At 46.1% G+C, this 15,611-nt stretch overlaps 4 protein-coding genes across 4 annotated transcripts; all 4 read left to right on the top strand.

Moving 5' to 3' along the window:
- Positions 1-1,715: 1,715 nt before the first annotated feature.
- LOC143826323 (olfactory receptor 4N2-like) lies at positions 1,716-2,651 on the top strand. The gene has a single exon (XM_077315070.1). The coding sequence runs from the start codon at positions 1,716-1,718 to the stop codon at positions 2,649-2,651; it is 936 nt and encodes a 311-aa protein (XP_077171185.1).
- Positions 2,652-6,164: 3,513 nt separating this feature from the next.
- LOC143825600 (olfactory receptor 4Q2-like) lies at positions 6,165-7,109 on the top strand. The gene has a single exon (XM_077313726.1). It carries the CDS (start codon positions 6,165-6,167, stop codon positions 7,107-7,109), a length of 945 nt encoding a protein of 314 aa, XP_077169841.1.
- A 2,977-nt stretch (positions 7,110-10,086) lies between these two features.
- Positions 10,087-11,022, top strand: LOC143826609 (olfactory receptor 4N2-like). Its single transcript, XM_077315448.1, has one exon. The coding sequence runs from the start codon at positions 10,087-10,089 to the stop codon at positions 11,020-11,022; it is 936 nt and encodes a 311-aa protein (XP_077171563.1).
- A 3,603-nt stretch (positions 11,023-14,625) lies between these two features.
- On the top strand, positions 14,626-15,561 carry LOC143826298 (olfactory receptor 4N2-like). Its single transcript, XM_077315039.1, has one exon. It carries the CDS (start codon positions 14,626-14,628, stop codon positions 15,559-15,561), a length of 936 nt encoding a protein of 311 aa, XP_077171154.1.
- The last annotated feature ends 50 nt before the right edge of the window (positions 15,562-15,611 follow it).

Genomic DNA, 15,611 nt, shown 5'->3' with positions numbered 1-15,611 from the left:
AGAGTGCTCAAAAAGCCCCAGGGTTTCATGACAAAGCCTGAGCTAGGAAGATATCCAGCTGCATGGTGCTTATTCGAACATGGTAAGAGCTCTCTCTTGTCCCATCCAATGCCCTGTAAAGGTTTCTGGCCACCTAAACCGTGATAACAGAAAGAGGCAGAAATAAATAACAGTACATTACATAACGTATTTACTCTTTTTCTGTTCGAAAATACAGCCTATCGTTATGAGAATTCTGAACTTTAGCAACTGTTTTAATATTGCATTCGTTAATAGAGACAAACTGGTTGCATGAGAAAAATAAATGAATGGGTGGGGAGTTAATTGACTTTTGTATATATTTTTAAAATTTGTTCAACATTTACCGAGTGATAGGACCATATGTGGTTGTGTCGACCCACCCCACCTCCCTCCAAATGGCCAATGAACGGCCTGGAAGGGGAGGGGCCCCAGGTGGTCGTGTCCACAGCTGTGCTTCCCAACCATATTCTGCAAGATTGCACCATTTTGGGGGTGTCTCAAAGCCTGAAGGATGTTTCAGGGGTTTCTCAATGTTAAAAAAGTCGAGAATGGCTGTGAGGAGTTGTCATAATCAGGTGTGACTTGATGGACTTTTCTACCTCCAAAGATAAGCTTTGCTGTTCTAGATGTATCTTAACCATATTTTGACCCTGGTCCCAGCCTGGTAGAATGCTCTCCCTTGAGAGTTCAAGGCCTTGGGAGAGTTCCACAGGGCCCAGGAAACAGATTTGTCCTGCCAGGCCTGCAGCAGAGGAGAGAGAAAAAACCACACCAAATTTCTTCTCCCCACCCAAAACATCAGCTAAACTGTCAGCATTTTGAAGAAGAAGAAGAAGAAGAAGAAGAAGAAGAAGAGTTGGTTCTTATATGCCGCTTTTCCCTACCCGAAGGAGGCTCAAAGCGGCTTACAGTTGCCTTCCCTTTCCTCTCCCCACAACAGACACCCTGTGGGGTGGGTGAGGCTGAGAGAGCCCTGATATCACTGCTGGGTCAGAACAGTTTTATCAGTGCCGTGGCGAGCCCAAGGTCACCCAGCTGGCTGCATGTGGGGGAGTGCAGAATCGAACCCGGCTCGCCAGATTAGAAGTTCACACTCCTAACCACTACACCAAACTGGCTCTCAGGTCCATTTTGCAAATGGACAGCTTCACCACCGGCCCACTGGGAAACTAAAGACAGTTTTAAATTAATCTGGTGGTAAAAAATGTTTTAATGTGCCAATTATTGTTATTCTCACCTGCTCTGAGCCTTTGGAGGCTCATTATTATTAGTATTAGTATTAATTATTATTAATTGTTATTTGTTATTTACATTTCTAGATCATTCCTATATAACCTGACATCTCAGGGCAGTTCCTATATAACCTAACATCCATAAAACACAATTAAAACAGTTAAAAAGTTAAAATCAGCAGTACATTCTGAGTGATACAAAAACTCTAGAGTTGGTTCTGGGTGTTTATTACCCTTCCCATTTGAAGGAGGGCTAGAGAGAGTGGACAGTTGGGTATGTTGCCTATTAGTATTAATACTTATTATTACTAATTATTATTAATTAATTATTACTATAGCACTCTTTTTCTGGGCCATTTATCCTTTCACTGGACAGATAACCATGTGTCAATGGAGAGGGAAACGTTTCCATGTTACTTTACAGCCCTGGCATTATTTATTTGCAGGACTTCTCCGTCCAAGATGGAACACGCAAATTACACCACTGTAAACGAGTTTGTTCTCCAGGCATTAGCCTGGAATTGGGAACTGCAGCTGTTCCTCACTGCCCTCCTCCTAATACTATACGCCATCATCTTACCTGGGAATATCCTCATCATTGTAACGATTAGGACCGATGTCCACTTAGAATCCCCCATGTTTTTCTTCTTGGCCAATCTGGCCTTCATGGATATTTGCTACAGCACAGTTACCCCTCCAAACATGATGGCCAACCTCTTCAGGGAACAGAAAACCATATCCTACCTGGGCTGCATGGCTCAGATGTTTTTCATCCACTTCCTGGGCGGGGCTGAGTTCTTCCTACTCATCGCCATGGCTGTTGACCGGTATGTGGCCATCTGCCACCCTTTACGCTACGCCACCCTGGTGACCAAAGCCGTGTGCTGGTCGTTGGTGTTATGTGCATGGGTTGGGGGGTTTGTCCACTCCATATCTCAGATGGTCCTCATCACCCCACTCCCCTTCTGTGGTCCGAATGAACTGGATAACTTCTTCTGCGATGTTACCCAGATCGTCAGGCTAGCCTGCACCGAAACCGACTCCTTGGAGTATGCCATGTTTATCAACAGTGGCCTGGTCACCACTGCTTGCTTCTTCCTCCTCCTCCTCTCCTACGGTGCCCTGCTTATCAAAGTCAAGATGGGCTCCAACCAAGGGAAGAGCAAAGCCACCTCCACCTGCATCACCCACGTCATCATCATCTTCATCATGTTCTGTCCGGCCATTTATGTTTATTGCCACCCATTCCGGGACTTCCCCTTTGACAAGCTGGTGGGCTTCTTCCACACCGTGGTCTTCCCCCTGATGAATCCCATGATCTACACACTGAGGAACAAAGAGGTCAAGGTGGCCATGCTCAGAATGCTCCGGAAATATATACCTAGGAGGAACGAGTGAAAACACCATCTGATACAGCGACATACAAGTTAATTCAGCAAAGTTTGAGTCTGATGGCATAGACTCGTAAGCTAAGTACGGTTGTCCATGTATGGATGTAGAGGGGGAGTGGGGAATCAAACCTGGTTCTCCAGATTAGAGTCCGCTACACTTGACTACTACACGAAGCTGGTTCTCCATATTTAGGAACACCAAGTGTCGGGCATCACCATTCCCAATAAGTAGAAGAATGTTGGGGGTGGGTGGGGTGGGGTTGTGTGTGTCTTTTCACAGGTTGTGACTGGGATGGCACAAAAGATTAACTTTGGGGAGAGAGATATTTCACTACACAAGCAATGTTGCCTAAGAAGAACTTTGCTGGACAAGACCAATAATCCATCTAGTCCTATATCCAGCTTCCCCCAGGGATGAACCCGATGCTTCTAGAAACTCTAGAAGTAGGACATGAATGCTGAAGATCTCTTGTGAGGGTCCCTCTCAGCACTTGGTAGTCATGGTACCCTGCCCCTGAACATGGAGGATCCACTCAGCCATCTTGCCTAAGAGCTAGCAAGAACACTCAGCATGCAACACTAGAAACATCTAGTCCAACCCCCACCTTCTTGGGGACTTAAAAACCACACACTCCTGACAGGTGCGCATCCAATCTCTTCCTAAAAATTTCCAATAAAGGAGACTCCATTACCCTCCAAGGCAATGCATCCCATCTACAAACAGCCCTCACCATCAGAAAATGCTTTATAATATTTAAGTGGAACCTCCTTTCCCGTAATTTGAACCCATTGCTCTTCATCATGTCTCTAAAACTGCGGTAAACACGTAGGCCCCCTCTTCAGCATGTCTACCTTCTGCATAGTTAAACAGAGATCTCCTATCACTCCTTTCAATAGTATGAAGTCCAAATTCTTCCTCATTCTCCTCCTCCTGCGACAAATGACCCCATCCTTTCTTGTCTCCCCCGAAGGAAAACTAATAACTGTAGCTCACTACAGTGAAGAGGGTATTTGGATGAAGCTTTGAAACTTGAGTGTTCTGTCTTTGCAACCTCAGTAGTGTCAAAGCAACAGTTTTGGAGAGGAAAGAAATAACCCCCTCTGGGCCACCAAGATTTCCGTCCCTCTGAGGCCATCAACTCCAGCCTGCAAGAAATCAAGAATCATTTTTATGGCTCTCCCTCACCTGCTTGGTTTTATTTTGGGAGTCCAAGTCTTGAAAACCTCAACAATGCTGGTTTCGCAATGGGATCAGCTCCGGAGAGGCAACATCAGAGCCAGCAAGTGAGTCGAGAGAGACGGAGCAGAGAGCAGAGGGACCTTAAGCTGCCTCATGCAAAACCACTGGTAAGAATCTGAACCTGGATCCTGATTCAGCAGTGTGTCTTCAGTTTCATGTTTCATCAACAACAAGGTATTTGGGGAGAAAGGGATAAAAATAGGCTATGAAGGGGCTTCTCCATGGTTTTATGAATCATCTGATTTGAGTCCAGTAGCACCTTACAGACCAACAAAATTTGGGAGGTATAAGCTTTTGAGCATCAAAAACTCCCTTCGTCTTGTATCTGAGCTTTGATTCTCAAATGCTTATACTCCCCAAAACATGTCTTGATTTCTGAGGTGGCTACTGGATGTAAGTCTAGGTGTTCTTCTGTGGGCCAACCTGATTACAATCTGAACATTTCAATGTTCTAAAAGGGATGGGTGTGAACCGGTTCATGAGCCAAAATTCGACATGAACTTGAACCAGTTTGGGACCTCCCGGCCGATGTTTGGGGAAGGGGCCTCAGGATTTTCAATGACCCGAGAGCACGGATCTCTTGCGAGATCAAGATTGATTAGCCTAAGATTCTTAGTCATGGTCAATGTTATATCTAGAAGGGTCCATTGAACAATGAGTGCACCAATTGTTTCATCCCTTGTAAATCTTGTATAAATATTGCATGGAAGGAGGTGGAAGACCAAAACGTTTGCATTCAAATTCTATACTGTTCATGAAATCTTCAAGCTATTTATTGGTTTATTTAGCTATTAAGCAAATTACATACTGCCCCCCTCAGATACAGCCATCTTGGGGTGGTGAACAATAATAGAATAAAACAGATACATCGGGTAAATCAATCAATCCAAAAATTCTGGAGATCAGTTGATGACCCACCCAAAGTCACCCAGTGAGCTTCATGACCAAGTCATGTGTGAACTGCCCCAAACTCTAACAGGGACACTACCCTGGTTCTTACACTCCAGTAGCTCTCAACAATCCTAATTTGGCTGGAGTACAGTAAATTATACTAAAGGGTGGGTGTAGTGGTTAAGAGCAGAGGCTTCTAATCTGGCAAGCCGGGTTCGATTCTACACTCCTCCACATGCAACCAGATAGGTGACCTTGGGCTAGTCACAGCTCTGATAGTACTGCTCCAACTGAGCAGTTATGTCAGAGCTCTCTCAGCCTCACCTCCCTCATAGGGTGACTGTTGTGGGGAGAGGAAGGGAAGGCGACTGTGAGCTGCTTGGGGATTCCTTCAGGCTGTGAAAAGTGGGGTATAAAATCTAAACCTCTCTGAAAAGGGACATTATCCGAGAGAGGGAATCAAGTTTATTGTGCAGCAAAATACAAAGGGACAACCATAAGCAATAAAAGTAGGTCACTAGATATTGGCACACATGCTAGAATCCATACAACAGAATATCACAACCTTAGACCAGTGGTTCTCAACCTTCCTAATGCTGCAACCCTTTAATACAGTTCCTCATGTTGTGGTAACTCCCAACCATAAAATTATGCAAGGGTTCTCTCACATAAATTAAACCGAATCTGACCAATGGCATGAAGATCCATTGTTCATGATTGTGTATAAATTGGTTATAAATTGTATATAAATCGGTGGGCACCTTCAGGAGGAGCAGCAACAGTGGCGCCCCCCCCCCCCGGCCAAGCTGCTCACCCTGCCATGACCCCTGTGAAAGGGTCGTTTGACCTCCAAAGGGGTCCCGACCCCAAGATTGAGAACCACTGCCTTAGACCTTATCAGTCTGGCAGTCAGAGCAAACAGTATGACCCTTTGAGAAACGCATGGATCGTTTTGAGACAATACAAGAATCACCTTCTCAGATTCTGGAATGCTAGGAGCCATCGGGAGTAATCTCCCTTGGTTCTAGGTTCTAGGAGCCATCGGGAGTAATCTACTAAGGAACTTAGTTCTAGGTTCTGTGTAGAAGTTACAGTTCAATATATAATGGGTCGGATTGTCTCCTTCCCCTTTACTGGAGCTACGTAAGCACCGTTCTCGTGGTTGACCCTGCAGCTACCTGTGTGTGGACATTGCATGGACTCTCAGGGTGGGCAAAAGCCATCCTCAGCCACAGGTGCATCATGTCCACTAAATATGGGGATCTGTTGTGATCATTTTTGAAAGAGTTAAAGGAAGGGGGACTTGTTCTCAATGGCTACCTTCCTTTGGAGGGAAAAGGGAACATGGGTTACCGTTGCATTTCTGTCTATTTCTCGCCTCTAGGCAAAATGGAAGTTCCGAACGACAACCAGACGAGGGTCACTGAGTTTCTCTTGGCTGCCATTTCCCCAGTATGGCAGTCCCAAGTTGCCCTCTTTGCCATCTTTCTCCTGGTCTATGCTACCACCCTGATTGGAAACATCCTTATCATCTTGACGGTGGGGTCTGACCCCCGACTACGTACGCCCATGTACTTTCTACTGGGGAACCTTTCTTTCCTGGACCTTTGCTATTCCACCATCACAGCCCCCAAGATGCTGGTGGACTTCTTAGCGACCAAAAGGAGCATCTCTTTCAACGGCTGCATGACCCAGCTCTTTTTCCTCCATTTTGTGGGTGGCACTGAGATGTTTCTCCTCACCGTCATGGCCTACGACAGGTACGTGGCCATTTGTAAGCCTCTGCGTTACCCCAGCATCATGAACCGGACACTCTGCCGCTGGCTGGTGGCAGCTTCTTGGACCGGGGGCTTCATCCACTCCACCGTCCAGACCGTCCTCACGATGCGGCTACCCTTCTGCGGGCCCAATGAAGTGGACAACTTCTTCTGCGACGTCCCACCCATCATCAAATTGGCCTGCACAGACATCTACATCATCGAGCTCCTAATGGTCTCTAACAGCGGCCTTATCTCCGCCAGTTGCTTCATCCTTTTGGTGATGTCCTACGCTACGATTCTAGTGAAGATCCGTTCCGCTGAGGGGAGGCGCAAAGCCCTCAATGTCTGCGCCTCCCACCTCATGGTGGTCAGCTTGTTCTTTGGGCCCTGCATCTTCATCTACGCTCGGCCTTTCTCGACTTTCTCAGTGGACAAGCTGGTGTCTCTCCTGTACATCGTCATCACGCCGATGCTGAACCCCTTAATCTACACGTTGAGGAACAAAGAAGTAAAGTCAGCCATGGCTAAGTTGACAGGCAAGGAAAGAACTTCTGCCAGGAAGCTGTCAATGTGAGGTGAATGGAAGACTACGAGTTGATCCTGGGGCATCTGTAGGAAAGTACTGATTAGGAGGAAGTGACAATTTTGGGGGTAGAATGTCTTACTTTCTTTTGTATGTTCTGTAATGTTCCGTCCTGTAATACTGGGTCTCCCTTTTCTCTCTCCCTCTTTAGTTAATTTCTACTTTTCTCACAAGATCTACTTGAAGATCTGCTTCATTCATATCCTGCAATTATATCTAGGGCTTGGTGTAATGGTTATACCCAGCTTTTTTAGTGGGTAAGAGTGGTTGCCTCTAATTCTGGAGAACTGGGTTTGATTCCTCACTCCTCCACATGCAGCCAGCTGGGTGACCTTGGGCTAAGCACAGTTCTGATTCTGTATAACAAAAGTGGCTATGAAACAGCCCCTATTAGACCTGACTACGCTCCATTTAAATGCTGGGAAATATACAAAGTATAAAACATTTTCTCATATACGTGCTAAACATACATACAAAACATACATTTAAAAGGAAGCACACATGATCCCACTAATTTGCTAAATACAACAGTCATATTATATATTCTTGTTCAGAAAAAAATGCATAATTCCACCTCTATTGAAGCGCTCATGCAGTCATGTAGTCCTGAGACAGGCAGGGAAACATCCTGCCATGAATATGCAGAAAAATCTATTCACATCTTTCTCCCTGTGGACTTCCTGGGTGCCCAGCTCTACCCCTACAGGTTCGGGGGGTGGGGGGCTGTGCTGTTCTGAAGCAGCAGAAGAGAGCTTGAGTCCAGGGCGAAGTTTCATGTGCATGCACCCTTCGTTAAATCTACCATGCCACTGTATCTGAAGCTTATACCCGGAATAAAACTTAGTTGGTCTTCAAGATGTTTCTCGACTCAGACTTTGTTCAAGAACTACACTTAGCCTTTTCAAATATGCTATCAAACCCCACTTGGGTGTAGGCCGAACATTTGGAGTTAAAAATAAAACCTGGATTCAAATTTCAATAATATTAGCAAAATGTCTACCTTCCGTGTACGGCTACCCTGTCACCCCTTGCCCTCCACCTTTCCAAACCACACAGGCCCAACTCTCTCAGCCTCTCCTCGTAAGGCACGGATTCCAACCCTCCGCCATCCTAGTCATTCTTCTCTGAGCACGCTCCAACTTGTCAACTTGATAGTGTGGAGACCCTGTGGGCTTGATGATGGGAAGTTTGACCTCAAAGCCCTGATGAAGCATGAATTCTGCTTGCGATGACGACTCTCTCTCTCTCCTGAATGCCTTTGCAGGATATGTGCCGTGTCCTTTGAAGAATGTAAGAGTGGCCTTGAGTCAAAGGTCTATCTGATCAGATTTATTTATTGCTCCAATGTATAAAACCAAATAAACAGAATGGAACCATAATGGAATTTAAGTGGAACCAGCCAAAAGAATCTAGAAAAAACACACACACACACACACACTACAGAGACCTGGAGATAGCTTAGCCACTTGTCTCCCAATGAGGACCATAGAAGTCCGCTGGCCCCCTAGGTAGATCATGAACAGCATAGTAAAGCAAGTCACCCATATTGGTTGTTATCCCCAGAGACTTGGGCATACCCCAAAGGCACACAGAAGTGTAAACGGAGGTTGTTGATCTTAAAATTCTTGAAGGAACGGTCTGAGACATTCGTTTGGGGCCAACTTTTTAATAAGGCCTTTGGGGACCGAAAGAAGGAGCAATGCACCAGAAGCTTGTGTGTCCTTAGATACATCTTCTTCTCACTGCAGGCTCTCCTAGGGCCAGGAGCAGCCCAGCTATGGTGATTAGGAAGGCTGCTTTCTGCCTGAAGGACCTCCAGTCATTTGGAAGGAAACCATGGTGGGTGACTCTCCTCTCCTCTCCGATATTCTTCCTAGCTGTTTCTCCTCCCCCCCCCATTGGAAACAATGAAGGATGGGGGATACTTTCATTGAGTGACCACAAAACTGGACCCCCTAGTCCAATCATTGTGAAACTTGGTTGTTCTTTTGGGGATGGGATCCAGTGGTTATGCTGCCAATTTGGCGCCTCTCCCTCAAACCCTACTCTTATCAGACCTCCAAATTAGGCTAGATTTGCCATTGACTTTAATGGCCCCATAAACGGGGTATAAAGGAATATATTCAGTATTCCTGAATATTCGGTATATAATATCTCAGTAGACAAATACGGATTCAGTATAGCAAATGATGAAAAATACAGATAAGGAGAGGGTTTTTTGGTGGGTGGGGTTGTGTTTACTAAACCAAATGCACATGCCAAGGTCATTATTAATTCATAGACTCGGAAACAATTTGACAGCGTTTAGGTTTTTGGGGACTATTGTTCAGTTCACCAAATGCATGCAGTGGGACTTCACCAAGCTGTGCAAAGACAGTATTTATCATAAGAAGGGCTAATCAATAAGAGCCTAGGCAACTGTTTTACTGGCAACAAGAAGGGCCATTACAGCCAAATTTGCATGAGCTACCCAGGATGTATGTAGAGAGAGCTTGCAATGAAAACCAGCCAGTTCACGGATCTCTTCCTCTTGCTGCCTAGATGAACCTTGGACTACACAGCCTGCCTTCATCTCCCGGACCAGAAAATCTGGGCATGACAAAAGACTAAGAACCAGCCTTGGGTATTGGTTCCGGTTTTGGAACCGGACCAGGTAATTCATAACTACAAAAATCTATAAGGTAGGGGAAGGACACAGAGATGTTGCAGTGTGAAATGGGAAAACCCACTTGCAAATGGTCACTGAACTGAAATGGCATTATTTAACATGTGTGAACGTGCCCAATTTCAGGACCATCCGTAGCTAACCTACTCCGTGGTGGCAGTATGACGAGGTGTATATGCTTTGTAGCTGCGTCTTGATACATACCCCGACCGCTATTTCTCCATTCCTTCCCTAATATGCATCTCCGTAAATAATATTAACAACATCAATCATAATCCCACTACAGAACAATGCTTTGGAAGGATGGAAAGTGGGAATCACACAGAGGTTACGGAGTTTGTTCTCCAAGGATTAGCAGAGAACTGGGAGTTGCAGCTGTTCCTCTCTGCCCTCCTGTTACTCTTTTACATCATCATTCTACCTGGGAATATCCTTATCATTGTGACAATTTGGAATGACCCCCGCCTCGGGTCCCCCATGTTTTTCTTCTTGTCCAGCCTGGCCTTCATGGATATCTTCTATAGCACCGTCACCCCTCCGAAGATGATGGCCAACCTCTTCACTCGCCAGAACACCATCTCCTATCAAGGATGCTTGGCTCAAATTTTTTTCATTCACTTCCTCGGTGGAGCTGAGATCTGCTTGCTTATTGCCATGGCGATGGACCGTTACGTAGCCATCTGCCACCCTCTGCACTATGCCACGATAGTGACTAGAGTCATATGCTGGGTGCTGGTAGGAGGTTCATGGACTGGAGGCTTCATCCACTCTATGATCCAGATGATCCTCATCATCCCACTCCCATTTTGTGGCCCGAACGAAATGGACAACTTCTTCTGTGACATCACCCAGATCATCAAGTTGGCCTGTACGGACACCTATGCCCTGGAGTTTGCCATGTTTGTCAACAGTGGCCTGGTCACCACCACGTGCTTCATCCTCCTCCTCGGCTTCTACGGGGCCTTGCTGGTCAAATTGAGGATGGGTTCGGCCCAAGGAAAGAACAAAGCCGCCTCCACCTGTATCACCCACATCATCATCATCTTCATAATGTTTGGCCCCGCCATCTACATCTACTGCCACCCTTTTCAGGACTTCCCTTTTGACAAGGTGGTGGGCTTTTTCCACACCGTGGTCTTCCCTTTGATGAACCCCATGATCTACACCTTGAGGAACAAAGAGATCAAAGCGGCTATGTTCAGACTGCTAAAGAAGACTAAAGTGAGAAGGGAGAATTAAATGTAAAAGAACTCAATAATGTAAAGTTTGAGGTATTGATGTTTTTCTTTTGATTTTTAGTTTCTTGGACTGTGTGCTAAGAGTGAAGTATCTGAAAAGTAATGCTGCAGCAACCTAATTCCTAGAATACTAGGGCTAGATAGGATGTCAGCCATCATTCCTCAGAAGAAATTAATATATGCACTAGGAAAAAGACACCCAGTTCATCTAGATGGGTGTGTTGGATTCATCACATGGCAGTGCTGTAGCTCTTCTGTAGTAATGTGCCAAAATCATCAATTCTCTAGAAACCACATGCTTGTAACAATGATTGGTAGACCTGTCATGAGAAGAAGGTCTGACCCAGTCAATCCTATGAGCCATAAGCTAATGTATCTCATAGTATTAAATTCTGACCCAAGAAAGGATAATGTTGTATTACTGAGGTCCTAACAAGTCCTTGTGTAACAGCCTGACCAGGTGCTAGAATCAGGCCGCAGTGACTTTCTCAGCTAAGAGAGGTGATGAGATACTAAGTCATTTTCAGTCCAAAGTTCAGGGTCTCCAGAAGTCAGGCAAGCAGGGTAGTCTGGTCCAAGAAGTCAAAGTTTTCAGGAAGGGCAGTGTCAGAGTTTCAGAGTACAGCTTACATCCAGTCCACAGAATGTAACTCCAGAAGTTTTATAGTTAAATGCCAGCTGCTCAGACTCAATCCTGCAATGACTCATCATCACTCTCAGCAGGTAGCTGATGTTTAGCCATAAGGTTAGCCCTTCTCCTTTTAGCTTGCAGATCTGCACCTTCGCCTCTCAAATGTGTGAATTAATTGTTATCTGGCCTTGAAGAACAACAGTCTCTTTATGTATATTATCTTTGGTTTTTGTCTGTTGTTTTCCCATACTTTGTCATGTTTGCTTAAAATTCAGAGTTGGCCAAAGTGTGTCTCTCAAGGTGTCCATGAACTACGATTCCCATGAGCCTGAACGAAAGTAGAGAAAGGCTGTTATGCTATGTTACATTATTATATTATATTATTTTTTATGGGTTAATAAAATGTTAATTTTTAAAAAAAGAATGTCAGTGAGAACCTACAGGCATTGCAAGCTGCGATTATTGGCAATATTTGCATGTGTACATGCTTGTACAAAGTCGGCTGCAACCCCACTCGGTTTGGCACAGGGCTGCAATTTGTGTGTTGTGTGTGTGTGTGTGTGTGTGTGTGAGGGTCCTCTGGCAGAAGCCCTGGAAAGCATTTTTATTGGGCCACTAAATAAAAAAGATTAGGAGGGTATTTTTTCCGATACACCGACACTGTGAAGAAGAATGGGAGGTCACTTAACTCCCCCCCCGCTCCGTCAGACCACATGGGACAGAGACCTCCATTCCTTGCTGCTTGCTGTTCTCTGCATCTGAGGACCCTTCCAGAACTACATGAGGGATCAAATACAAAATGGGCTTTCCTGTCCCATGTTGCTCAACAAAACTTGGTTGTGTGGGTACTAATACATCGGTGGTCCTCAGCCTATGTGAAGTGCACCTGGCCTCAACCCAGGCCAGGGTCTTTTCAGTCCTGGCCCCTACCTGGTGGAATGAGCTCCCAGAAGACCTAAGGGCCCTGTCAGAACTCTTACAGTTCCACAGGGCCTGCAAGATGGAGCTCTTCCACCAGGCATTTGGTTGGGGCAAGGAAGATCCCCCCCCTACTCCAGACATCTTGGAGCATGGGGTCAAGTGGGAGGGGGCTTTGTTGAGTTTTTTTGTTGGTGGGGGGTCAAGTGTTACAGATCTCTGCCACTTTTTATTTCTACTTATTTTATGGTTTTATTGACTGTAAACTACCTTGAGCTGGCTAGTCCAAGAGCTGGTGAACAAATCAAATGAATTAAAAAATATTATTTTATTTATTTATGACATCTATATGCCGCCCTCCCCGGATAATAAATAATAAAACCCTGGAAGTCGAAGAGGAATGGAAAGTTCATTTCATGAAGTCTTTTTAATAAGACCCGTGGGGATTGGTAGAAGGAGCGGATCACCGGGGATCTCCGGGTCCTTGTGTACTCACCCCAAGCTCTCCAAGGGCCAGAGGCAATATAGCAAAGAGGCCAGGAGGTCTTCTTCTGCCAAAAGGATCTGCCAGTCCTTTGGAGCCAACAACGGGTGAGTGGCTATTGCTCCCCCCTCCCCAGCCTCCTTTTCTTCTCCCTTTGCTGATCTTATTTCTCAGTCTCTTCTCTCTTGTGAAGAGAACCAAGGAAATATGACTTCACTCAGAAAGTGATCAAGGCGAGGGGTGCCAGAGGATGGAGCGATGGCCACTGAAGTAAACAGCTTAAACCGGAGATTGGACAGATTCATGGTGGACAGGTCCCTCCGTGGCTACTAGCCATGGTGACTAAGGAGAACCTCCACATTCAGAGGCACTAAGCCTTCGAATTGCAGACCAGGAAGGCTCGACCTCCCTGCCCTGTTGCTGGCCCTACAGAAGAACTGGTCAGCCACTGTGTGAGGCAGGATGCTGGACAAGATGGACCCCTGGCCTGAGCCAGCAGGGCTCTGGTTATCTCGTTCCTCCCCTCTCTTTTCTGGCTCTCTTTACTTATCTTTCTAGCCATTTATTCTAACTGGGATTGGCTTGGAAGGGAAGGGAAGACGAAGGGATTTCCTGAGTTGTGTTTTGCCTGCGGTCTGCATAGAGCATTTTGGCACAGAGCTATTTTGCCAGCTTGGTATTTATTTTTACCTGGAAGTTCCCCATTAGTGTAAGAGTTATATGAGGCAGTTTGCATTTATATCACTGGTCCTGACACGCCTTGGGACTTTATCTCATTACGTAAACAAGGCAAAGAAGACCAAGGTTTGGTCTTTGGAAATTAATTAAAAATAAATTCCATCTAAACATCCGGAAGAAGTTCCTGACAGTCAGAGCGGTTTCTCACTGGAACAGGCTTCCTCGGGAGGAGGTGGGTTCTCCGTCTTTGGATATTCTTAAACAGAGGCTAGATAGCCATCTGATGGAGAGGCTGATTCTGTGAAGGCTCAAGGGGAAGGCAGGTGACAGTGGATGAGGGAGAGGGTTGGGAGTGTCCTGCATAGTACAGGGGGTTGGACTAGATGACCCAGGAGGTCCCTTCCAATGCTATGATTCTATGATTCTATGATTCTATGATTCTATGATTCTATGATTCTATGATTCTATGATTCTATGAAGAGTTGGTTTTTATACCGCACTTTCCACTGCCCAGAGACAGGGTTATCACCTGGAGTTATCACTTGCAGTGTTCGTATATCCTCATCTTATTCAGGGGAGGAAATGATCTCTCTGGCCTCGCAAAATGTAACTTCTAGACATTGACTCTTGTGGAGCATTCAACTCTGGGTAGTCCTGACTCAGTTTGCATTCATGATTGGATTCTGTGGCTGAAGGCACTGGCAAGCCACCCCGTATTGAGTCTGCCATGAAAATGCTAGAGGGCGTCACCCCATCAGACATGGTGCTTGCACAGGGGATACCTTTACCTTTATATAATTCTTGGGGTCCTAAGCTATGTGGGTCCATCCCATTGCCCTTTCCTCTTTTACAACCCAACATATTCTTTCGTTGCAGAGCACCGACTTTGGGAGATGGAACATGAGAACCAGACGGTCGTGAAAGAGTTCGTTCTCCAGGGGTTAGCCCAGAACTGGGAGGTACAGCTGTTCACCTCTGCTCTGCTCCTCCTCTTTTATGTCATCATCTTACCCGGGAATATAATTGTCATTATCACCATTCACAGTGATGCCCATCTGGAATCCCCCATGTTCTTCTTCTTGGCCAACCTGGCCTTGATGGACATCGGCTACAGCACGGTCGTCCCTCCCAAGATGATGGCCAACCTCTTCACGCGCCAGAAGACCATCTCCTATCAAGGCTGCCTGTCACAGATTTTTTTCATCCACTTCCTGGGGGCGGCAGAGATCTGCCTGCTTATCGCCATGGCGGTGGACCGGTACGTGGCCATCTGCCACCCGCTGCGTTACGCCATGACGATGACCAGAGCCGTCTGCTGGGCGCTCGTTGTTGGCTCATGGGTGGAAGGCTTCATCCACTCCATGATCCAGGTGATCCTCATCCTCCCGCTCCCGTTTTGTGGCCCGAACGAACTGGACAACTTCTTCTGTGACATCACCCAGATCATCAAGTTGGCCTGTACGGACACCTACGCCCTGGAGTTCGCCATGTTTGTCAACAGTGGCCTGGTCACCGCCACCAGCTTTATCATCCTCCTCATCTCTTACGCGATCTTGCTGGTCAAAGTGAGGACGGGTTCGGCCCAAGGGAAGAACAAAGCCGCCTCCACCTGCATCACCCACATCATCATCGTCTTCATCATGTTTGGCCCCGCCATCTACATCTACTGCCGGCCTTTCCAGGACTTCCCCTTTGACAAGGTGGTGGCCATCTTCCACACGGTGGTCTTCCCTTTGATGAACCCCACCATCTACACCCTGAGGAACAAGGAGATCAAGGCCGCCGTGTTACGATTGCTAAAGCAAAATAAAGTAATGAGGGAGAAGTAAATTAAAAAATACACACACATACACACAATGCAATCATGTCAAGGTTGAGG

This window comes from Paroedura picta, chromosome 16 (assembly GCF_049243985.1).
Source record: "Paroedura picta isolate Pp20150507F chromosome 16, Ppicta_v3.0, whole genome shotgun sequence".
NCBI lineage: Eukaryota > Metazoa > Chordata > Lepidosauria > Squamata > Gekkonidae > Paroedura > Paroedura picta.
The sequence above is the reverse complement of the archived record's forward strand: the minus strand, read 5'-3'. Positions and strand labels throughout refer to the sequence as shown.

Coding starts and splice junctions, on each gene's coding strand:
- LOC143826323 (XM_077315070.1), top strand. CDS start 1,716: ATGGAACACGCAAATTACACCACTGTAAACGAGTTTGTTCTCCAGGCA.
- LOC143825600 (XM_077313726.1), top strand. CDS start 6,165: ATGGAAGTTCCGAACGACAACCAGACGAGGGTCACTGAGTTTCTCTTG.
- LOC143826609 (XM_077315448.1), top strand. CDS start 10,087: ATGGAAAGTGGGAATCACACAGAGGTTACGGAGTTTGTTCTCCAAGGA.
- LOC143826298 (XM_077315039.1), top strand. CDS start 14,626: ATGGAACATGAGAACCAGACGGTCGTGAAAGAGTTCGTTCTCCAGGGG.